The sequence below is a fragment of the Xiphophorus couchianus genome, chromosome 18 (assembly GCF_001444195.1).
Source record: "Xiphophorus couchianus chromosome 18, X_couchianus-1.0, whole genome shotgun sequence".
Lineage (NCBI taxonomy): Eukaryota > Metazoa > Chordata > Actinopteri > Cyprinodontiformes > Poeciliidae > Xiphophorus > Xiphophorus couchianus.
In genome coordinates, this window is record NC_040245.1 from 17532657 (window position 1) to 17558490 (window position 25834).

At 37.8% G+C, this 25834-nt stretch overlaps 1 protein-coding gene across 3 annotated transcripts in view; it reads left to right on the top strand.

Moving 5' to 3' along the window:
- The first annotated feature begins 730 nt into the window (after positions 1-730).
- Positions 731-25834, top strand: part of grm5b (glutamate receptor, metabotropic 5b) — a 68159-nt gene continuing 43055 nt past the window's right edge. Inside the window, exons 1-6 of one of the 3 annotated variants that reach the window (XM_028045434.1) lie at positions 731-899; positions 10097-10609; positions 11965-12405; positions 12527-12641; positions 22192-22266; positions 22784-22958. In XM_028045434.1, coding sequence (XP_027901235.1) covers positions 10460-10609; positions 11965-12405; positions 12527-12641; positions 22192-22266; positions 22784-22958 — 956 coding nt within the window. In that variant the 5' untranslated portion in view covers positions 731-899; positions 10097-10459. Of the gene's footprint in view, positions 900-3577; positions 3850-4058; positions 4500-10096; positions 10610-11964; positions 12406-12526; positions 12642-22191; positions 22267-22783; positions 22959-25834 lie in introns of those variants that run through there. The other 2 variants (XM_028045433.1, XM_028045435.1) reach the window with 2 other exon arrangements.

Genomic DNA, 25834 nt, shown 5'->3' on the forward strand with positions numbered 1-25834 from the left:
CTGTTGAGCAAAATCCCTTAACAGTCACTCAGTATGCTTGTATATTGCTTTTCTTCATCTGATCCAAGTTCTGGTATACATTTTACTTAAATTCCAAAAATAATCCGGACAATTTTCACTGGACCTGAACGTCGTTATAGACACTGTCACTCAAAATCATTTAGATCTGTGCTTAGATCTCTGTATCTCCATTGAGATTATGTTTAAATTCATGTATCATAGAAACCTCCTTGAATCCAAAGTTAATTTTCTGATCCTGTTAATGTCAATTTCTATTGAACTATTGATAGTTTGATGACTTTCCTGTTTTAAAACGAGACCATGATTGTAAGAAAACATAGAACAGAGATCAGGTTAAGGTTACCCCTACATCCAACCTTCATGTGTTTGCACGACAAGGCAGTGTCTAAAAATGCACAGCTGTGTATGTGTACGCATATATGTCATGCTCTTTTAATGGTTCACTAATCCCAAGTGCATTTGGCAGACAAATTAATCCAAGCCTCGTCATAGCCAAGCTCTAAACCTGCCCCCCACATGCATCCCGTAGACCCATCTCCATCTCTCTTTGGATCTCTCCCCAGGCTTTACTGTACCAGTATGCATCTCCAGATGGTATCGTGGAGGTAGGTGTGATGTGAGATAGAGAAAGAGAGACAGACAGCAAACAGAGAGATGGTGGGAGACCTGTGACGGACAAACCTTCCTCATTGGAGCAGAGAGGAAGTGAGACAGAAAGGATAGAGCCTGACAGAGAGAGTTATAGAGAGAGAGAGAGAGGAGGGGTGTTCATTTGTTGCCATAGTGAAAAAGTAGATTAACCACAGTGAGCATGATGCCGTGATGTACTAGTGAGGGATGCTGTGTTTCTGTGGGAGTATTCACCCCTGCAAGCTGAGGTATGTGACTCTTAACTTCTTTTATTTGGTACGCACAGTTGAAAACAACATTTTACACGCATTTAGGTGACCTAGTCCAAGCAACCTGTCGTGCATTTCAGAGATAAGTATTTAAAGATAACTCTCTGTTTCTTGGACATCTTTGGGAATATTCCTTTGCAAAAGAAAAACAAAAATCTAAGAAAAGAAAAAAACCAACAATTTGAAAATGTTGTTTAGAACCAATACCTGATCCATAATTTTCTGAGCTACATTAAGCTGCAGTTTGTAATTGTATTTTCAGACAAAATTGTTTCTGAAATCTTATTGCCTGCTTATTTAGCCACAGTGGAGGTCAAGCCACACTTCTGGCTTTCTTTCGCACAAAAAGCAAGAAAATATTAAAAAATATTGCAGTAACAGTCATATTTTGCATTCATAGGATCTGAAAAGAATATATTTGAAATAGTAATTTTCTTAGAGTCTTAAGAAGCTTGTTGTGTCTGGCAGGCTCTGTGTTTTCATTGCATAATGGAGACCATGGTGAGATGCTTCCATTAGATTTACATTGACTTCTTATCATTAATGATTTAATCTCTGTGGCTCTGTAGCAGGATGCCAAACAAATCCGTATAGGTTAATGGCTCTTTTACTCTGATGCGACCGCATTGAAACTTCAAATGTTAATCGATCTCCTCCTCTGCGTCATCATCTCAGCCCATGGAGCCACCTCTGGTGCCTGTCTGATCTGTGAGGAGAAAGAGATACACTCAGTCAATCTAAACCAAAACATCTGATTAAACGCACATAAACGGGCAATTACAGTATAATAAGCTGACATCCACCTTTTTATAGAAGGCATTAAAAAACTGAGAAATCAAGAAATTATAAGCAAAAGAAAAAGAAACAATGAAGACTTTGATTTTTGTTCTGCTTGCTGGCATCCTAACATTGACTGATATCTTGTATAACTAAATTTGACACAGCCTATTAAAGAAATCAAATTAGCTGCTCTGATTGGCACAATTAGGCACTTAAATGTGCCATAACTGCAACCAGTTGGCAAGCCAACAGTCTAAACTCCAGATAAATACTGTGATCCAGGTACAAAGATGAGTCCCTGTGTAATCTGCCTCTGGCCCTTGACAAATCACCAACAGAGGAGGCTCAGCCTGAGAGTTTTTGAAAACGAAGAGGAAACAGCAGAACCATAAGTGGCATAGTACAGAGTAACAAGGAGCTCTGTGCATGAAATCAGTGTCTAACATCTCACCTGTATCATTATTTTTTTTTGAACAATACAAAAATTAACTTGACGTAGTGGCCTCATGTTGGAAAACCAAATCTGTTGATATGTGCAGTGGATTCTTCAAAACAACTCGTATGTCGTCACCACATCACACCATCCAGCTCTGAAGATGACTTGCCTTTTGAAACACTCACTATTGCAATGCTGTTGACTTTGCAATGTTGTAGTACAACAATGTTGTAGTGAGCATTGACTTGGTCCTTGCCTAGCACACACATACAAACCTAGTAGATATCCCAGCTCTGAGTGTTCAGTGAAAAGGTCTTACTATTTCAATATTGTTGTTGAATATTGTTGCAAACAAAATTTTCCTCACTAGTCTCTTTTCTAACATCACAGAATCCCCTCCACTTTGTCTGATCTTGACTGCTATGAAAATATATCAGTTGTGGTTATAATGGATGGTGAAAGCTTATTCATTGTGCTATATTCATTAATAGAAAGCAGATTTTTATGCCATAGCTGTTGAAATATTATAGCCTACCAAATATTCAATTGAAGTGATCCATTGGACATATTGATAATGACATGACCATTGCAAATCAATATGTACTCAGGTGTAATTGTAACACTTGAAGAACATATTCACTTTTAAATATGCAGTAGGAAGTCTGTGACTGATTTAACATAATAAAAGCAATCTGAAGTGCTAATAAGCAGTTTATTGTTTAGGCTACTGGCAGGTGTCATATTAGATTGTGTAGTTTGGTTAGATGAGAAAGCTCCAACTGCATCAGAATATTTAGGTAAGTTCAGGTTTTTCCAAATACACCATGACTATTTCCTTACCTTACAATCAGTACCAAATAAGGTACAAAGAGATCAGTACACACTCTAAAATCTGCTTAGCTAAAAAACAACACATTTAGGATTATATTGGTAACCATACATGCTAAATATATCCAGGTGTAGGCGTATTTAATGCAACAGGACTGAGACAAATGGGACAATGTAAGGCAAAAACATAGAGCCACTCTCACCTGAAGACAGTTTGGGGTAACTAAGACATGTTTTTGGGCTGTGAAGCTATAGAATACCCAGAGATAACCCACACATTCACATGGAAAACATTTATCAGCAATTGTTTAGAAACCTTGTTACCCTGTAGACTGAAAAATTGACCCAATGTTTGATTAAAAGTGCCCAGACTGTACTCCAACTAAAAGCCTCAGGTACACCTGCACACCCAACCAAAACATTGAATACTCGCACCTCGTTGGGTCTGTATGGGACAGTTAAGTGGTGCAAGCTAAAAGCTGACTGTTTGTAGCTGAGCTGTAAAAATTGGAGAAGAATGCTTCAGACAAGTAGCTCTGCTGAATGAATATGAGCAGCAGCAGAGGGGGTCGAGGAGAGGGGTAAAGAGAAGGGGGATGTGCGGAGGATAATATGAGGGGAGATGTGCTGAAAAGAGGAGGAGCAGAGGGGTGTGTTGAAGAAGAGAGGTGTTTGGAGAAGAGGCTCAGGTGTGCGTGATTGGAAAACGGAGGAAGCTTCGGAAGCTGCACAGCGATCTACTGCTGCTGCTGCTGCTGCTGCTGCTGCCGGGCTGTTTGACATTGGGGTATCGGCAGTCTCTTTCGTCTGTGGTGCCAGCATGCATCTTACTTGTGAAGCGGGACCGTGAGGGTGATTTCAGAGAGACATGAAGGACCCTATCAGGTAAAGATCTGAGTTAAAATTTGAGAGAAATATGCCTGCAATGAAAGATAAATGTAATTTATTCACTAAGGATATACTCAGTGTTCTGTTTTCTGACTGGAAAATATTTGTCGCACTTTTCTTGCATTAACTTGCGGTAACATCTGGGTTTGCCATGGCTCACTTAGAAGGTAACCTAGTTTAAGAAAAAACATCCCGTTCCTCTGGTGTTAGTGGGGGACACACACAGTCGTATCAGTAAGACTGAGGGGGGAACTGAACCCCGCTTTTCGTCTGTGCATGCTGCAGCAGTGTTCATTTCAGGCGGTGTCTCTGTCATGTTTTTGCGTCCTTCGGTCATTATAAATCACGTTTCGTTAGATTGGGTGCAAATGTTGGGTTCTTATCGCATTTTGCTGTAGGGCTGTTGCAGCGCTGCGCCAGTCCTTCTCCTTGGAGAGCCAGGCACTTTGACCAGACGCTGCTCGTCAGTGATTAATTAAGGGCTTGCAAAATGTCAGATCAGTCTGGTAATTAAACTCAGGATATATGCATGCAAAAAAAATAAATAAAATAAAAATAAAAAATTAAAACAGGTATCTGCATAGCGGCTATCACAGGAAAGTCTAAACGGATTGCAGGAGATTCGGCAAAAGGTCAATGCTTTTTCGGTGAGTTATGCATTCTGTTCTTGCACACATTTTGTGATGTTTCAGGTAGCGGTGCTACCTTGCTATTGACACATGTTACTCATATTACTGAGGTTGTGTAACAACCATTTAAGCCTGCAAAACTGAACAGCAGCCTTACAGGTGCATGCTCTCAGCCATTAATGAATGCCTGAAAATAACTAATTTGTAACAGACATTCTCTATTTAGAAGAAAGTGCACACCTGAAAACAAACACAAAAAAGAGCCTATCTTCTGTTGGCAGTACTTTTAATCTGAGCTTTGGAAATTGCTCCTAGAATGTTACAGAGGTAATCCCAGAAATTAAGTGATAATCTTTATTGATAACCCCTTAAATAAAAAAACCCCAAACTGCTAAAATATTGCTTTCCCTGGATCTCTGGAGAAGATAGCCCCCTCACTCAGGAATAAGCACACTGAGACACTGCCAAACGCCCACTCAGCAAAAGAGCAAAAGGCTTCCTTGAATGGGGGAACAACAAAAAAAAAACCGGGTTGACCTATTTATGTTTTAGAGATTAATTCCAGAAACAACATGATTCAATGTTGGTGCTGCCTATTTTTTTTTAGGGTTCCTGTGAAATGTATGCAGCCACATAGCAGTGCACACATTTGCCCTTAGAGAATGATTCTGTGCAGCAGGAGAGGGAAGTGCTCACTCCAACAGGATGATAACAGAATGGACCTCTTTTAAATTCATGTGGGTGGACATGCATCCATTTGTGAATGGTATATTGGGTGCTTTTCCATCCTGTGTTTGTTTCCCAGTGAATAATTGCATGCAACTTATTGATGTATATTTGCCTTTTGATGATCCCCTTACCTGTGATCTGCTGATAGGAAAGAGCACAATGGGATTTGCATTGAAATTCTGCATATGATGAAAAGAACTACTCCAGTTTAGTTAAATTCTCCAGACACTGTCCACTGTTGCACTTGTTTTAATTACAAACACAACTACCTTAACCATGCAGAACAGAGAGGGAAAAAACTTCATTTCTTCATATCCTGTGGAAGGTATTATCTTTTCCTTGCTACATAAAATAAAGGTTTTCCCAACACAGAGAACAGCATATCAGGACTAATAAGATGCACTGTATTAAAGTAAGGCTGCAAAATAGAGGAAGTTTTTTTTTGCATCCCTCTTTATGTTGGTGTAGAAGTTATTTCATTTTGGTTTATTGTACACTTGTGAGTAATTTAGATAGAACTAAAGGTATAACTGCTTAAAGGTGTGCAAGAAATGTTCCTTTAGGGAATGAGTCCCCCATTAAGCCTTAACAACAAGACAGCAGCATGGAAGAGAATGATACGGGAACCCAGTAAGTGACTCAGATAAAAACGGGGATTCTTGTAGGGAGAGATTGCTATAATCCACTTCATTTCACAGCAAACCTTTAACGCTGGCATGGAGGTGATGCATTTGATTTTACCCTGAAATCTCAGAGGGAAGCCCAGTGGACAGGGGGCGCAGATCATTTCAAATAATAAAAAAAAATCCTTGCCATTATGTTTCAGTCATCCTAGTTTAAACTCGGTAAAAAATTCAGAATTTTCTGTAGCTGCTGTGAACAAAAATCTGAAGTTATAGCTGAAGAAGACTGTCAGGTTGTAATCCTGACTTGTGCTGCTGTTAAGTGCTTGGAAAGATGGTAAAGCAGAGTTGGAGTCAAAGGCCAGATTATAGAGGTTTAATGGAAAGCAAGAGGAAACTTGAAACTGAAGTCAAAGAGACGATGGAGATGAAGCGTAGTAGCAGACGAAGGTTTGGGAGCTGGCCGAGCTGGAGCTGAGGACAGAGAATTCAACAATTAGAATCACCTCAACAAGCCTGAAGTTATTCAGAGGCCAGGACCAGTACTGTCACTTAATCTGAAGATCTGGTGATGAGTGGATGTAGAAAAGAATATTTAAGGAAGGTGGTGATTGGAAACAGTTTTGCCAAAGTCCTAAGAAGAAGACCTAGCCAGTTGGCCTCATCATGACTCTGTTTGTATCTCCTTTATATTTAAAACCAAGTTTAATCTAACTGGATGGAGTTTGGAGAAAATTGTAATATGTATGAGTAAACATGATGGACTACAGTTTTATTTCTATTAGATCACAAATTTTGATTTCTGAGGGAGGCCTGTATGCCATCTTCACGGTTGAAATGCAACCAACAACCAGCATTGAAATTGAAATGGAAAAGTACTTTAAGGAAAATTAAATGTTGTAACTCATATTATTCAAGGTTCTCCAAATAGTTGTTGCAGATGGTGATGGCAGTGAGTAGGAGCCGTGTGTATAACAGTGAATTTGAAGTAGCCTCTGACTGAAGACTCTGTTTTTCTGTAACAGTTTCATGAAGAGAATGCTCAGGGTTCTCCACAGTTTTCTTGATTTTCTGAAGAATCCTTCTTTACACTATCCTCTTCAGAGGTGTCACAGTAATCCCCAGAACAGAGCTAGCCTTCTTTATGAAGTGGTTTAGCCTATTGAAGTCCCTGGTTCTGATGGTTCTGCCCCCACAGATAATGGCAGAGGAGATCAAACTCTCAACAACAGACTCATAGAGATATGCAACATCTTGCTGCAAACCTGGAAGGATCTAAGCTTCCTCAAGACTGCTTTAAACTGAAAAAATTACAAATTCTTGTATACATGAAAATATTTTCTGCTTTTCTGATATAAAGATGTGATGATGGTACATCATTACTCGTGTATTCAGATTAAAACTACGGCTCTGACATCCCACACATAATCAACAATCAACATGCCGAAACTCTAGATCTGTTATGGCTCTGGGATGGCTCGAACCGCTGCTGAGACACGAGTGACACACAGCAGGCCTGTGTGGTTTAATCTGTTGATATTAGAGCCAAAATGAAAATCTGAATGTTATGAACAAGCAACATGCTGCCACTATGAAACCACACCGAGACCTGAGGCGGCTTTTTAAACCTCAGCACTGGCTTGCTCATGTGTTTCATCAGCAGATAGGGCGAATGGGAAGCAGAGGGAGCGAGAAGCAGAGACTGACCTGCAATTGCATCATAATTAACTGGGAGTACGTGCACAGCACAGCTTAGTTTGGCTTTTTTCATTCATTATTGGAGCAGCAGTGAGCCGTCCCGCCAGCTTGACACGCCCATTTTGATTCAGACTCCACATCTGGTGATATCTATTAGTTACAGCTCATGCTTTCTTATTTCTTTTGTCTCAGTCTGACTTTTATCTACAGTTATCGGCAAACATTATCTCTGTCTGCTCATTCCGACTCATACTACCTTGGTCCGTAACTCAGCGTTTCTTTCTACCTTTCTAGTTTGGTTGATTGTATTGAAGTAAAGCATTGGTGACGTAGTGATGTCAAACCGAATGCTGGAGACATGCAGGCAGATGGCTAGTTAAAAGTTCGCTGAATGAGTGTCACTTCTGTTCCCACAATTTAACAGATTGTTATTTCCCACTCAGATTTTCAGGGCAAGTTAAAAACTTTCTATTGTATGCATGTTGCAATTCATTTATCACGAATAGGTACTACTGTAGCAAAATTGATGTAACTGTTAACTGTTATAGCAATGACCTGATTAGCCGTTCTGTCTGCGTTAACATCGATTTACTCTCCTCAGGTATTTGCTTCTTCTGATTAATTCAGATCCACTTAGGTATTGTCTGTCTATCAAAACTAAAAGAGCATGATATCTCAGCTTTTTAAAAGTGGGTTACTATGTAAAATTGACTTATTTTAGCTTTACTTCATGTTATAATGTTATTCCCTCTTCAAAAACATACCTGGAGTTCTGCTTTAATTATTTCATGGATGTTTGAGAAATCCTTTAATCTCCTTTGGAAGCCATTTGGTGGCTTGCTCTTACCAAGCACCGCCTTTTCTCCACCTCAGAGCAGCAGTCTCCAGCTGAGCCCCATCAGACTAGCGGCAGCAATTAGCAGGAGCTTCTTAAAGAGACAGAAGCCCAATTTAGATGCAAAGTCAAGTTTCTTTTAAGTCATGTTTGATATGCACAGCATTTTTTAAACAACCGATTGTGCTATGAAATGACACTATATGCCTGGAAGTTACATAATAATGCTTCTTTAAATGATACAAATCGGAGGCTGTATGACCTCTAATTTACAGTCGAAGTGCACAAGTAAGAGTCTTGGCAAAGTTTTGGCCTGAGGATTTATATTAGCTCAACATTTATTTGGAGCAAGCAGGAACAATCTAAATTCATGAGTTTAAGAAATATTTTGGTTCTTAATTTTTGTGTCTAGTCACAAAGGGGCAAAGCCTAAAGAAATTAGCGAGACAAATTAGAGGTGCAGAGTGTACATGCGTCAGACCCCGTTAATGTCATTAGAATGTTGCAGAAATTTTTTCAGAAAAGCAGCAGTTCTTCACAGCTGCTTCAGGCGTGAAATGCTGTGGTGTTTGAGATATTGATATCATGTTGACACAGTGGAGACTCTGCTCATTCACAGTGATGTAGAACTATTCCCCAGGAAGCACAGTACACGAGCTGGGCCAGTGTTTGTGAGGCATCAATACCTTAGGCATGTAGAGAGCTGGTCTACAGCCAATGCTCTAGTCATCACATTAAGCTACAAAAATAAATGGCTGCACAGGGTGCCTCTGTAACTATGTGACCATGTGCAAAATCTGAAGGTTTTACTATCACAGATTTTCTCTGAGACAAGCCCCCTTGCTTTGTGTTATTTCTATATGGTTCTAACTCCTCTTCCCATGCAAATATATCTTCACGTTGTCAAAAAAGAACTCAGACACACTGATGCTAAATATTATTTTCAAATTAGATATAATTCATGAGTGTATGATTTATAGCTGACCTATCCAGGGTGTACCACAGAACATGCTCTGATATAATATTGCTATGGATATTATAAAAAAATATCTTCGAACCTTAATCAGCAACCAACCAAGATTTGGCATACTAAGGTTTCCTGACTAAATGCTATGACTTTTCCACTCGTTTAATATGCCAAACACAGCAATCCCCAAGTGTCTCAGCTGTTCAGCAAACATCTCGCCTTTTCCTGTGCCTTAAAAGCAGGAATTACAAGAAAAATGTGCATTTACAACTTTGCTTGTCAAGTCAAAAGAGTAAACATGTCAAAAATGCATTAGAACCAAAGGTTTCTGACCTATTTCCACAGATGCTGCAACTCCAGAATCAGATATTTAATATCTTTTCACTGACACTGTTTAGAAAATCTTGGAGTAAATGTTGTGATATACCGACAGGACCTGGATTCAGCACAATTTAAATATCTGATTTAAACATTCTAGCTGATTGTAAGTCACAAGTCACTTACTGTACAGCAGTCCCAGACTGAGCTAGGCAGAACAGGGTTCAAACCAGCAACCACCGGTTACAGGATAAACTTCTACCTTCACTGCCACAGTCCACCCTATGCAAAACCAAATGAGATTCTGTTTGATTATCTCAACTTCTATTAAGTGATTCAGTATGTTTTTCTTAAAATGGTAAATTAGTTGATTATGTATTTAACAAGACTTTGTGGTTACTATATTGAATTGCTTTAAGACTAATTGAGTTTTTTCTTCCCACAGCTTTCTGGGAACATGTCGTTCATTGACCTGTTCCAGTGGAAACCGTCTCAGCCTGGTAACTGGGGGATTGTGGAGTTGTTTCAACCATCAGTAAAATCTTTGTCAGACTCTCTCCTGAATCTTCCAGGTTGCATTGAAGCAACTGTCTCAGCTGTCCCACTAATGCTGCCCCCTTGACATACAAAAATACCCTGAAAAGCAAGTTGGAAATGGATAATACTGAGATGAGTTTTATTTCAAGCCTTCCACTGTGCCATCAGCTCTTGAGATGGTCACCCAAGCTGTTCAACGAACACTAGTACCTTGTGACACTTGTGGACATACAATCTGAGAGCTGCCTGTGCTTCATTACCTCGCTGGACCATGATGATGCTGTCGCTTCTGCTGTTTTTGCCAGTTTGGGTGTGGTGTGAAGGAGCTGACTCCAGTGAACGCAGAGTCGTGGCACACATGCCTGGAGACATCATCATTGGAGCTTTGTTCTCTGTCCATCACCAGCCTCCTGCTGATAAGGTGAATTGTTGTTTTTGTGTATATCTGCAACATGGTCTCAGAGCTATAAAGTTGTAGGCCTGCAGTTTTGTCCTTGCCTGAATTTTACTACAATTCCCAAAGCAATGCAAATTTGATTTTAAAGGCCTAATTCAAGATTTTTGAAAGATTTTAGAAGGAAATGAGCAGGTAATATCTGATATGAACTAAATAACTTTCTGCATCTTCAATTAGTATAAATCTAGGTCAGTTGGTTCCAGAGGCAAAAGCTGACAGTTGATTCCAGAAGAACCAAGCCTAAAGGAAACTTATACCATTTGAAAACAACTGAAATCTTAATGACATTATTTATGCAAATGCTGAACCATTGACATCTGAAATGGATGCATTAGGTGGTGTGCCACCAATCATCTTCCTATATACATCTATATATATTTAATGTGAATAACTGTCTAAAAGTAAGTCAAAGTATAGACCAATGAAAGATATTTCACTTAAACAATTAAAAGTACATTTACTGAATTTATTTATTGAAGGGAAATGCTTTAAACGTTTCATCTTTATCCTGTCAGGTTGCTTAGTGGTGGTGCAACAACTACCAACTCCATTTTCTGTGTCAATAATCATAAGTTTAATGGTAAATTATAGCCCAGTGCAAAAGTTATGATTGTTTAGCAGTTTAGAAAAGGATCTTTGGATAAACCTCAATTGTGTTTTTGTGGTTAGCGTAGTTTTAAAACAGTGTTGGCCTCTACTTTGACCTCAGATTAGCCATTAGCATTAACCTTCAGAAACAACTAATCTAGATTTACACTAAAGGAAAACATAAGAAGGTTACCCACTGGAGAGACAATAACTACTCACAATATTTTAATAAAACCTTATTTTAAAATTTCTAGACTGTCCCTTTAATAAAGAGAAAAACATTAAATTATTGTCAGTCCATTTACCAGTTTTTTTTGTGGCCAAATATTTAGATATTACTTTAGAGAGAATCCTAACATTGCTGTCCGACTTACCGAAAAAATGAAAATGGAAACCTTTTTGTCTTCTGCAGCACTATGAGCATTTCATTTCCATTAGTTGCTTCAGTAACCAATACTCACCCATTGAAATTTTGGCTTTCTTCATCCTATTATAAATAATTGGACAAAAAGAAGAAAACAAAAATAAACCTCATAAACAACAGCCCATTAAGCAACGCAGTCAAGTTAGAGTACCTGGACCTGGATTCAGCACAACTTAAATATCTGATTTAAGTATTCTAGCTTGGTGAAGCACTAATTGTTATCTTTTCTTAATCTGGTAATTTTTTCTGATAAAAATAAAGCATAGCGCTATGATTCTGAATTTGTTTTTGTATTCTGTCTGCTCAGGTTCATGAGCGCAAGTGTGGCGCGGTTCGTGAGCAGTATGGCATCCAGAGGGTGGAGGCCATGATGCATACATTGGACCGGATCAACGCCGACCAAAACATCCTTCCCAACATCACTCTGGGCTGCGAGATCCGGGACTCGTGTTGGCACTCGGCTGTGGCTCTGGAGCAGAGCATCGAGTTCATACGAGATTCTCTTGTGGCCTCCGATGAGGCAGAGGAGTGGGGCGGTGTGACCTCGTGGGGAGGAGGAGGCGGTGGAGGAGGAGCGACAATGAAGTGTGCAGACCCATCTGCTACTCCGATGCGGGGAAAGAAACCCATTGTGGGTTTAATTGGACCAGGGTCGAGCTCTGTAGCCATCCAGGTGCAGAACCTGCTGCAGCTTTTCAACATACCGCAGATCGCCTACTCTGCCACCAGTATGGACCTCAGTGACAAGGTGAGCCAGTCTGTCTCAGAAGAAATTGGTTAATAAATTGAAATGTGGATTAGTTAATAAAATTTCACCTCAGTTAATTGCTAATTTATTCACTATTCACACATTCTTTGCTTTATTTCAGAGCCTTTATAAATATTTTATGCGAGTGGTCCCTTCAGATGCTCAGCAAGCACGAGCCATGGTGGACATTGTCAAAAGATACAACTGGAGCTATGTGTCTGCTATCCACACTGAAGGTAAAACTAAACCCTTAAAAGAATCTTAAAGTATGATAATGCTACAGTTGCATGATACCAAGGTGTTTACATAAGATGTTAAATGTTCTTTATTTAAAACAGAAAAGCAAAAATTAATCCTATGGCTTCAAAAGACATTTGTTATTGAAGTTATTTTTATCATAATATTTGTTTATTATTATTACTGTATTTCTAGAACACAAAGAAAAAAATCATATATGAAACTACAGCTGTATTTAGTGATTTCTAGACTTGTGGTTTTGTAACTGGGCCTTTTTCCACTTTGATACTACAATCCTACCCATGGCTACTATTCACATTTCTTTGCTCCAGTATATGCACAATGTCCAAGGAGTAATGTGAACTATATAATATCATATTAGAAGCTTCTTACTTAACCAAAGAGAAAAGCAAAGTAAAAAAAGCTTAAAAAATAAAATAGGGTTATTTTGCCAGCTGAAAGAAAAGGGTAAGGTAAATAGTTTGCAGCACTGCCACTGCAGCAGAGTTGTTTAAGGCTGACGTTTTCACCTTACGAAGGTGAGGATGGTAGAAATTTAATTGCATTGGCTGCGTTGAAGCCTGCCAGAAAGCTGATAAAGCAGTTGTGTCCAAAACTAGGGAAGTAGATTAGTAGGTGATGCCTGCAGGACAGTCTGAACAAAAAGGTCAGGGGAAGCAGAGCAGCAGCTATGCCAGAGTAGATAGAGTGCTTGGTGATTTTGATTGAGAAAGAATCACCATGAATAAATATCCAAAACTCTAGAGAAAGGCTTTGGAGAAACATGTAGAGACCTATGGGAAGATTTTATGCTATGAATATTTTTTTTTGAAGAAAAAAAATAATCCTTCAGTTGCCCTTCTTCATTGACATGCTGGGATGTTGAGTTACTCAGTCACCCAGTTTACTGCTGGGAAATGGTGGAGATAGTGCGGCTACTAGCTGAGGTGGAGGACAAAGCAATCCAATCTCTGCAGATGTCCACAAACAGGGTTTGCTGTTCCTGAAAAGCGATAAGCACAGATATTCACAGAGAGATACACCTTTTCACTTAGAAGACTTTGTCATCAGGCTTTTCAGATATCTGTTTTGCTGGAGTTGCCATGTGTGTGTAAGGGCGGTATGTCTCTATGAAGGCACAGTGTGTCCAATCAACATATGGTGTGGCAGCTTTATGAAAGCATTCAGATAATGGGGGGGATGGAAGCAGAGTGGATCATTTATAATATAAATGAGGAAAAATAGCTGATGCTGAACTTTATTAAATTTATTTAACAAGCATGATTGGCTTTGCATGTAAAACTGCAGCTCACACATCTAAAATACTTTGATTTATGTATGATTTACGAAGACTCTTAAATTTCAAAGATTGTTCATTTCATTCTGAGCCCTCGATACATTTTTCTGTATAAAGACAAAACTGTTTTAGTTCAGTTGTCATCCAATAGAAGTTTGTAAAAGGAAAAATAGAAATAAAAGATGTCACAAAATTTGTTGAGGACTTACAATCCTGAGTAATTGCCTGCTTGGTGTTCATGAGGAGATGAGAAGAGATAAAAGTGAAACACTCCTCAAATACTCAGCAAACTAATTAAGCAGTAGGATGTTTGGAATCAGCTAATTAAACATCTAATCCATCACAACCATTTCAAAAATAATGTGTAAAAGTATTTACTCTGTTTTTTTTCCGTTTTTTTATTTTTATTTTTGTCTTACCTAAATGTTCAGATCCTGAGACTAATTTTAACATCAGACAAAGATAACCAGAATAAGTACAAAATCTAGTTTGCAAATAGTGATTTCATTCATCAAAGGAAAAACATCTTTCCAAACCAAACCTATGTAACAACTGTCATACATATTGGTGGGATTGCTTTTTTCTCTTAATATACAGTATGTCACAATCATTTCAAAACATATTGCTGTATTCACCTTGGTTAGTTTTGTCTAAATTTCAAATTTGCTTTTTGATCTGAATCGTTTAAAGTGAAACAAAAAAAAGAAGCAAAAACTGAAAAAAATCTGTAATGGTGTGAATATTTTCCCCTTGCTATAGGTCTCTGTTTTGTTCTTGACATATTATGCAAGACGTCTTAATGGGAGGATGTCTTTGAAACAGACATATATTGTGTCCATTTAAATAGACACAATAGATGTCTATCTATTGTGCAACAAAGACTGTCTTTGTTGCACTAAGACATTCTTTAGTGTGGGGATGAAAGACTAAAGAATGTCTTACTATTGTGTCTTCTGTGCTCAATTTTGTTGTTATACTAAATTTGATTGCCACAGAGACAGAGTAACTTATTTCTTTACTAATGGCTGCTATGTTCGCAAATTTGTATGTTATCCGATGTGTGGGAGAAATACCAAATGCAGGCAGACAGAAGCTGTGTCTGAGTGACTGCTCTGATCAGGGAGGATTTTAGTGAATTCAGACTCATCCTGAACGAATCGCACCATTTCCAAGTTTCAGACTGATTAGGTGGTGATTTGAGTCTCTATTGGGAAAGAGGCCCACAAGACAAATAAAACAACTTTATTGAGCCAATTGTTTCCATGGCTTCACTCAGACTTCATGTGATTTCCAGTGACCGGAGTGTTGTCAAAAAAAGAAATATTATTTCATTTCAGGACTTACGGGAAGCAAGGTTGACCTTGTTATGCACGTCTGCTGTCATGTTAACTTTGTCCACTGAGAAAATAGTGTTTTTATATTGAAATTAGTAGAGACAAGCTGTGCAGGGATTATTAGTGCTATTACAAATGGGAAGCACTATAATATTTTAAGCGCTTTTGGGCAAAACACACATCCACACTCCTAAATTAAAAAGACCCATTTCAAAGTCACCAGTCTGCACCAACCCTACCCTAACCCTAAAACAAAAAAACTTCTGATATGGAGCTGAATTAGTCACGTGTGTTTTCATCTGAATGTGACTGAGACGTCATAAATATTGAGCTAAACAACACACTATTGTCATTCAAGTTTTACCTCAGTTTCTCATATGGATTTAGTCAAAACTTTGACTGGGCCATTTGAACACATTAATAGACTTTAATCTGAGCCATTGCAAGATGGTTTTCTGTGTCTTCCAAGAATGCCCATCCATTGTGTTTTGCATGTATATCAAAAAATGTTTAATTTCTGTCTCTTCCACATGTTTATGTTTCCCCCCACTTCTAGTTGATGTCTGTACCTTTTTTTTGCTGCTTGCTTTTAACAGTAAGGTTCTTATTGCCATTCATCAACGATAAAAGCAAACAAGGGTAGCGCTATGTGAGGTCTTCAAAGTTTGAGAGGTTGTCTCATAACCCATCCCAACTCATCAATATTTATGCACGGCTGTGCATATTCTCATAAACAGTCTTACCTGAAAACCAACTTGCATTTAAAAGATGTGGTATATTTATCCCCCTGCATAAGGAGTCAGGAATAACATTTGTCTCGTGTGTGGCGTTACCACTTTTCCTTCACTGTGACTAATCTCCATACAAACGCGTTTCTGGGAGCTTGCCTTTTAATTTTAGCAACAAGACGAGATGCATGTGGTGTTGCTGTGTGGGAATTTCAGGAGTGCTTGTTGCACTGTGTACAAATGTGTATGTTTGCCAGAAAAGTGTTGGATTTTGTACTCACACAGACAAGCTGGTATAACCTTGGTGTGACATTCAATGTCAGGCATTGCCTTTGTTTAAAAAAAAAAAGGAAAAAAATACACAAGCTATCCCAGGCACCCAAAAGAGAGAAAGGATTAGGAAGGAAAGAGAGGAGGAAAGCTTAGGCTAGGAGAGCAATCAGCATTCAGAAGATACCAAATGAGAGAAAGATTGGTATTTGCGTGTGTGTGTGCGCGCGTGTGAGAGATTCATTAATTTCTATTACCATCTGGGAGCCAAAGACAGGGGACACTGATGTACCTGAAGCTGAATAATACATGTAATATCAGCACAATGATTACACTGAAGTAATGAAACACTACTGGACAAGGATGGAATATTTGAGAGAATAACTTGGTGATCCTGAAAATTTTGTGTAGTACATGCATACAAACGTGTGAGTGCATTCTGTTTGTTTCACTTTTCCATTTAATGTCTGCAAAACAAAACAGTGTTCATGGCTGTTCTAGCAATCTCCGGAGACTCAAAACCTTTTTTTTTACTTTCACACCTTTACTAAGAAAGTTGGGTTGAGTATGATTTTGGGGTGGGGGGGTGTTATTGATGCGTCATTCGTTCAATTTGTCGCCATTTAAGATGCTTTATAAAATTTTCTGCAGCTTGTAGAAGTTGTTTTCTGATTTTCTGTTTTCTCTTTTTAATGCTTTCCCACATATCAGAAAAATTTCAGAAAAATGAATTGCAAAGCACAAGTAAAATGTAATAAAAAACAATGAAGGCCTTTTAAGTTCTACTGGATATGAAATGACTTAAAACACATTACTGCATAAATAGATTTCCACTGAGCTCTGTGGAGCATCATTAGTCAGACGAGTAGAATCGGAAAATCATATTTCTTTGCTTTCTTTCTTTAGCTGTATTTAAGGACTGAAGTCTGTTAGTTCTCCATATGTGGTCACCTGAAGTAGCGCCTCCTACTGATTTAGATTCTATTTTATTTGTAACGGTATGTGCAATGAAAGAGATGCAGAGTTTTACTATTTCAAATTTCAGTGTATTAATAGTTATTGACAACAGAATGTCAGAAACATTTGAACAAATAAGTGAAACAAATTCCCTAATTATATACATGCAATTTGCAAAAGTGTCAGTTTGGTTTTGCCACCAGAGAATTCAGAAATTAGCAACAGGGAAACTTGCTCTGTTTGTTTTTACAAGTTTTTACAACTCTGATTTCTAAATTGTGAAATGCTTAAAGTGTGATGAGCTTTAGTAAAAATATGTCTGGTTCATAGTATTTACACAAACATTCAAAACAAACATCTGTCATAGATGTTTCAAAATATAGAGTAAGGCTTTTGTTTCAAACAGATTAGTAATTTTTCTTGCAGTTGTTTTGATACACAGCAGTATTTAGATATTAACTGTGGAAAACATTTAACGTTTTGCAAAGGCACCTTATCTGTTTAACAGACTTGCTGCTTGCAGAATTACCTTTATAAGAGTGGAGAGTGTTCCTTTGGTTTCCAATAAATAAATATATTTTATTGGGCGTATGAAATTACCTTAACCTGCCTCAAATAGTTGTTAGTTTAATGATAAAGCACTAATAATTACTTGCAGTATGAGTCACAATCATCCCCTCCCACAATGAGGTCAGCATGTTGTCTTTTTTCCTTGTCTTTGCAGAGATTCAACTTTCTCTGCTCGGCTCTGTTGAGTTCTGCTCAATTGAGCTCATTGACCTGAAATTTCATGTGTCACCCACCCTCACTCTAAGCACAATTGATCAATCTCTCAATTAATCAAGATGCCAGGCTTCTCTCCACCTCTGCCTCTGTTCAAGTGTGCTCTTTTAGTCTTTTTCACTTTTTCTCATTTCTGTCTCTTGTTTCTGAATCTTTTGGTTCGGGTCCTGTTGATCCCGTCTATGCCTCTGTTCTCCTGGCTTTATCTCTTTTTCTGTTTCCATAGTCCGTGAATCATTTTTGTTTTCCTGTCACTTTACCTTGCAGCACATCATGGTCTGTAAGTGAAGGTAAAGTTGGTATGGGAGGACAGTATAGAGAAGGACATAATGCATGGAGAGGAAGAAAGCTTTCTGCCAAATAATTTGTCATGCTGGTAGTAAAACATCCTGAGATGTGAAGATTCAAAGAGGCTCGTAAGAAAGATTCAGGCAGGTTCTGAGATACCTTTCATTGATCACTGGTGACTGGAATAGAGAACCACGTGAAAATCCCTTGTTTAGAAATGATCTTTTTGTAGTTTCCAACTGTCAAGTTAGCAGTATTGCCCATGATAGTGTAGGCCATTCGATGGCTATAACAAAACAATTGTCAATTAAAAATCTATTTTGTTATTGGTTTTATTTAGTATTCAAATTTCCTGCAAAACTCTGTGTTTGTATTTTCAGTATGTAAACCATAATACTGAAATAAAAGATTAAAATGTATCACTTAGTGTCTAATGAATTTATAGAATTAATTTTTTTAATTCAGATAATGAAATTAATTACCTATTTTGTTGATTTTTTTTTTTTTAAACGCACATGTATACTGCTCAAAAAAATAAAAGGAACACTTAAACAGGTGTTTAACACTTAAAGTGTTCCCTTTATTTTTTTGAGCAGTATATATAAATAGTTTTATATACGTCTGAAGAAACTTTAATGCTTTTTCAAACACCTCGACTGATGTGATGAACCATTTGAGGAAGTCTCGGAGAAGATGGGGGAAGGAGAAAGATCAAGAAGAATGTGAAAGGGCTGGGGCCTTTAATGCAGTAAAAAAAGGGAGAAAAGAATCACTACATGTTTTTCTCAGAGTCAAGCTTTGACAAGAAGGAGAGGGGAAGCAGAAAATGAGGATGGATTTCAGGGTGGGCTGCAGGCAGCGGGGGAACTGAAGGCCTAAAAGACTGATGTCTGTATATAAGTTATATTGCTTTTATTTTTGCTTCTGTGATAATAGAAAGCACTACTTGTTTGAAGGAGATAAAAATATATACTCAGTGAGATTAATAAGGTATTTTGGTAACACTTTAGTTGACAGGTTGTGAATAAGACTGTCATGACACCGTCATAAACATGATATAACACCTGTCATGAACATGAGTAAGTCTTCATGAATATTTATGACTGTTGTCATAAAGTGTCATTTGGTAAATCATGACACTTTTAATACAAAGTTGACATTATTCAAAATGTCTTTGTTATGACAACTTGTCATTAACCAAGAAATCATGATCGTACATAAATGTGTTATAAAAGTATTACTGATTAAACTTTAAAAATTATGTAGCTTTATGTTGTTAAAGCTAAAGTTTAATCAGTAATACTTTTATAACAAATTTATGTCGGATCATAATTTCTTGGACACCTGATATGGTCTCTCTGTTTCCAGAACAAGTTTTGGGAACATGTTCTGTACAGATAGGACTGTACATTCTTTGTTTGTAATAATAATAATAATAATAATAATATGCTACTGCCCCCTTTCTACTGCCCAAAGCTGGATGCAACACTTGGCATCCAATTTGGACATCCACATCATAAAAAATGTGGATTTTGTAGAAATAATCTCACAAATGGAAGACATTTTCGATGCAGTAGTCATGGGACTGCCTGGCCCACGCTGTCTTCTTTGTGGTTCTGACCGGTTTCAGATTGATGAATGGATATCCGTGTGTGTTCAGTGTATTTGTGGGTGGTGTGCTAGCAGTATTTAGTAGTACCCAGGCATATGTATCTGAAGGACAGAAACAGAAGAATGGAGAGAGTCTGAAAAGAGAAGGTCTTCCACATAAATCCTGACTCCAGAATGAAGTAGGTTACAAGCTCTATAGATTGGGATAATTGTGCCACAGTGAAGGGGTGAGCGAGAATGTGTGTGTACGTCTCAAAGTACACATGGGAAGGATGGTCTCTGCCATCTGTCTCCCACTCCTCTCACTGAGACACTAATTACAGGACTTTACACTTCACTCCACCACCCTCATCATTGGTCTAACTACACACACTGTGAGCGGTACGGTGGTTTGGGATCAGGAGCCTTTGTCTGTTTCATTTCCCACGGTTCCCTTGTCTTTTCTCTCTGTTCTCTTTTTTCACATAATGATCCAGCTCTTCCTTTTTTCATCTATATCATTTCATATTTCTCCTTTTGTTTTTTTAAATATCAATTTATGTTGAAAACAGATCAGTAATGCCCAGTTAGAAAGTAGTTGGTGTTTGAACATATTAGAGGCTTAAAAGCAGAGATGGATTGGAGAGCTTTGATATTTCCTTCAATCAAGTGGGGAGAGTTAGAATTAGAAACCAGAGAGGGGAATCCTATCACATTTGTTGCCAGTGTGCACAACCCTTCATTAGCATAAATTTCAGGTCACCCACTTTCTCTGGCAAAGAAAGGGGAGCAACGATGGGGATATGCTTTCATTGGCATGAAGTCAAACTGCTAAGGGTGGTTCAGAAGAAATCAAGTTGCTGCTGTCAGTATACACGGCATGTGCAAAAGTATTCTTACCTCTTAAATGTTTTCACATTTTTCAAATTAAAACCACAAATTCCAAGATATGTATATTTTTTTATTTTATGTAGTTGCACAACACAAAGTATTTTTCTTATATTTTTGAAAATACAATAAGACAAATGTGGCATGCATACCCCTCAATGACCTCCTTTTAAGATGCTTGATTCAGAAGTTACGTAATTCGTAACACAGAGTCATGTGTTGCTTAATCTCAGGATAAATAGAAATGTGAAGGCCTCAGAGGTTTGTTAGAGAATAAAGAGCATCATGAAGACCAAGGAATACAGTAGACAGATCGGGGAGGAAAATATGGAAATGTTTTTAGGCAGCCTTAGGTTACAATAACGCATGAAAACATTTAAACATCTCACTGAGCACTGTCCACTACATTATCTTAAAATGGAAAGACTGTGGCACACATTAGCCTGGTCTTTACTTTCCTATGCAATTCTGCTTGATTCTCCTCTCCCATCAGTGCTCGTCTGGGATTTCTCCCAGTAAGATGGATTTCTCAGGATATATTTCATCCGGGCCATTCAGCTAATTCAAGGAGTTGTGAACAATGATGTGGATTTTATGAGAAGTTTTAGAATTGCAGTCTGCCTATGATTGTAGTTACCAATGGCAGCAGGGGAAGCGAATGAAGCTGTTCAATCTGTGTTGTCCACGCTTCCAAATATTGAGGAATTAAAGTCAGAGCAAGAGGAATGTTTAGGACATTTTATTGCTGGCAAAGATGTCGTTCGGCTCGGCACTCCGAGGGTCGAAGCACTTTGCCTCTGTGTGAAGCAAAGTGTAGAACAAGGAACTGGTTTTTACCACGTTTCTATCAAAACAATAATTATAAACATCCAGAGAGAGCAACAATGATATCATTTAGATCAGAGCATATTAGAATGATCCAGTCAAAATTCAAATCTAAATCTAAGAAGAAATATTTGGTAAGACTTGGCAAAGGAGGTTCTTAGATGCTTTTTATCCAATCTGTCTGCGCTTGAACTGTTCTGCAAAAAAGATTTCAAGAAAAAGGTTTATCTCTGGATCTGTGAAGCTGTAAATTGAAACTAAAGTTGGTTCTACAAGCAATGTTTACTCAAGATAGCTCAACTTGCATTCACACCACACTTGTTATACTCTTATTTTAAAAGAATTTGAAAAAGCAGGTATCTTTTTTCTTTTTCTTCAGAATTCTGACCTGTTGTTTTGGCATATCATATAGAATAAAAAAAATGGTTGTCATTGTATCATGAAAATGTTGAAAAGTTCCAATGATGAACTATGGATACGCTTGCAAGACACTGCATACATCTGAATAGTTGGATTTTCTCTGCTGTTGTGAAAGTAATTTTATCCCAACACTAAAGCTGCTTTGGCTGTCCTTTTCTTATTTGTCCAGGGAACTATGGTGAGAGTGGCATGGAAGCATTCAAAGACATGGCGGCCAAGGAGGGCATCTGTATAGCCCACTCAGGTAAAGATGACAGAGGTCAAAATAACCACAGATTATGTAACCAGACAGAATCTATCATTGAATATATTAACTTAATGTTTGAATTGGGATTAATTTAATCATTTTAATGTTATCTTAATTTAGTGTTTGTTCAGACACAAAAATAATGAAGGAAAATACATCTACAAGAGATTGAATTCCCACTAAGTGCTGTTTATGCATGTGGAAGAGCACTTCTGTCAGTTATTGGTTTTGTTTATTTGCTACCTCTTATGGTTAATATTGACAACACTAATAAGCTAGCACATTACTTCCTAACACCCATGGTAGACATCCAATAAAAAAGGAAGGTGCTCTGTATTTGAATCATATATAGTAAAAAAAAAACCTTATTCACTAAATATTTCCACTTTTTATTTGCGAAGGAAAGACATTTTGCCACAACAAATTCCCAGGATCTTCTTTTCAGGTGAGGGAATAAAAACAAGCACATCATAAGGGTCAGAGACTTATTGCTTTTTCACGCATTTTCCTCTAGGTAAAATCTGGAGCAACGCTGGAGAGCAGAGCTTTGATCGTCTGCTGTTGAGACTGAAGGCACACCTGCCCAAGGCCAGAGTAGTGGCATGTTTTTGTGAAGGCATGACCGTTCGCAACATTCTCATGGCGATGAAACGCAAGAAAGTGGTGGGAGAGTTTCTTCTCATTGGCAGGTCAGTTTGACTTTAAAGCGACTTTCTGTTGTGTTGATTAATGTTTGATTTCTTGTAGGTCCCCTAGGAAAAAGGCTCTCCTTCTCAACCCACACTGAGTCCATTGAAAATGAATGCATAAAACCCAGGCAAAAATAATAAAATAAAACATGTCACTGAAGCAAATACAGACATAAGAAAACTGGCCAAAAATGATATGAGAGGAATTCAAGAAGCAATGCAATTTGCTTCATATTTTGCATTCACTATATCCCTTACTTCTGCATCAGATTTACAATGAAAGTTGCACTAAACTAATGAATACATGCCTATCAGGCAATCTCACTTGCAAAGAATGGCCATTTGGAGATTTTGAATCCCAGCCCAGTACTTTCATAAAAACAATGTCATTCATCTTCTTAAAAACTCAGTAGGTGTCACAGCAAAGTAACACGATTAGCTTAATCTGTTTTATATCCAGCTCAACTCACTCCCTAAAGATGTTTTAGATTGTGCAGTATCAATTTTTCTTCACAGCAACAGATATGTCACCAAATACACATTCAGCTTTCAATAAACTCACATTTTACTCCTGTCGACGTCCCTTCTTTGAATCAGATGGCAGTGCAAGAGTAAAATTGAATTTTTTTTCTCTGTTTTGAGAAGCAATTTGCTCAGTGACTCGATCTTCTTTTGCTTTTAGCATCAGAATTTAACAGATGTGTAAACGATGGTTTGTGGGACATAGACACGTAGTTTCATCAGTATACACTCATATGCCAAAGATACATTCTTGTTGATTTTGCTAATTAATCGGACATAATGCTTTTGTGTCACTCAGAAATGTTCCCTGGTCTTAGTAAAAGGAACATTGAAAAGGACATTCATTACATGGTAATCTGTGCATTTGTATTTCTGAAAGCTCCGCTATAGCAGCCTCGGCGTTAGTTGTCATGCCAACTGTTAATTAACATAGGATGAATAATTATTTCAACACCTTTTGTTACCCAATTTGTAGTCAGCAAAACAGGTCTATGATAGAATGGAAACAGTATTTTATGATTTGCATTGAAATACCAAAAACATAATTCTTTTCAATTCTACTTCTCCCCCAGATATCAGTGCTGTGTGTTTCAATCATCGTAGCCCGCATCATTTGTGTTGTCATCGCCAGCATGATGCTCATTATCATCTCACTCATCCCACACTCATCACTCTCCTCATCTCCAGCATCCTCATCATCGTCTTTCTCTGGCAGCTGAGGTAAAGCCATTGACCGCAATGAATCTGCTGTTTGTCTAGGAGATGAAAGACAGAGACTCTAAAATAGAGATAATCGTTCTGCTCTCAAAAAGTTAAAGAAGAGGTTTATGTGCAACTTTGATAAACAAAAGCTTTTAAGTTGACTGTATTTTTTAAAAAATGCAATTAGAAAAATGATCAAATGATCTGCCAAGGCACTCGTATAGAGTTGCTTCCTAAAACTTCACTTGCAAAATGATTTACTACATAGAATAAGCATTCTGTGCAGAATAGCAACCAATTTATTTATTTATTTTTTAAAATTGCCTTTTGTGGCAAAATCAGTAATTTAAGGCTACAACAATCTCAAATAAAGCATCGCAGCATCTTGGACGGACTGAACTTTGCTCAACAGACATCTAAAACTCACCCAAACTTTGTGTTTACACTTACAAGGGGATAATGTGGTGTCAGAATCAGATTAATTTGTTGAGCAACATTTTAACCACACAGATTCCCTCTCAAAGTTTTGACACACTTGCTAAACTTTAGAACTTTAATTCAGTCTCACAGAAGCTTTTCAAAATTTGACATTTCTTCTCCTGAAAGTAAACATTAATGTTTCCTTGAAATAGAGAGTTTTTACTTCATGTCTGTTAGTCCTCTCTGTCTGGCCAGTTAGAATTGATTCAGTCAAACCTACTGAATCAGTCCAGTTAATTGAATATTAGCCTCCATTAGCATCTATATCACAAACGGACTGCACTTACAAATTAGACACGGTCATGGGTGGGTACCCCACTCATAGTGGTCTGCCAAGTGAAGTTCTGATTAAGCCGTTTGAGCAGACATTCATTTAGCATCGGATAATTACATTACCAAAAGAACATACATGAGGATGATGCAGATTATTCCTTTTCCTTGGACAGTTTGAAAATACTTGATGACGTGTTTTTTGTAAGGGTTTAAAATGTCTTAAAATTGTCTGGCCAGTCAGTTCTGTGGCCTGTCTCTTTTTCTACTATTATGAACAAAAGATATTTAATTCTGCATGTCTGGATTTTCTATTGAGTTCTAAGTTTTTCTGAAATTTTGGATTTAATATTGATCCTAATAATGCAGTAATGGAGTAGGAGGTGTGTTGTTTAGTATTTGTGATGTTATATTTTAAACAATCATCAGTTCTATTCAGCATTAAAATCTGTACTGATCGAGTGATCATGTTTTTCTTGTGGCTTTAAATGCCAAAGTAACATTTAATTTCTACATTTTTTCTTGATTTGGTGAAAGTGTAAGTTTCACAGTGTTAAATTATAACATTGTGGATTTATTTCTCCCATACAGTTGGCTAAATAAATAACAAATACTGAATTAAAGAACCCAGCTAACACATCACCAACAGACTTACAGTACATGCACTCTTAGCAGTGCAGACGCACAGGCACACCTACAGTATCTGCTCCATTCTATTGATTGTTTTAGCCCTATAATTCCTTTTGGTGCCACAGGGCTGCATCCTCATTAATGAGTGGCTGGGTTGAGATATATGACTGTTGGCATACATGACTCACAGCCTGGTCTTTACACACATTAACATGCATGGCGTTTGAGAGCACAAACTGGCATTCGATCATGTCAAGTTAAGAAATGATCTG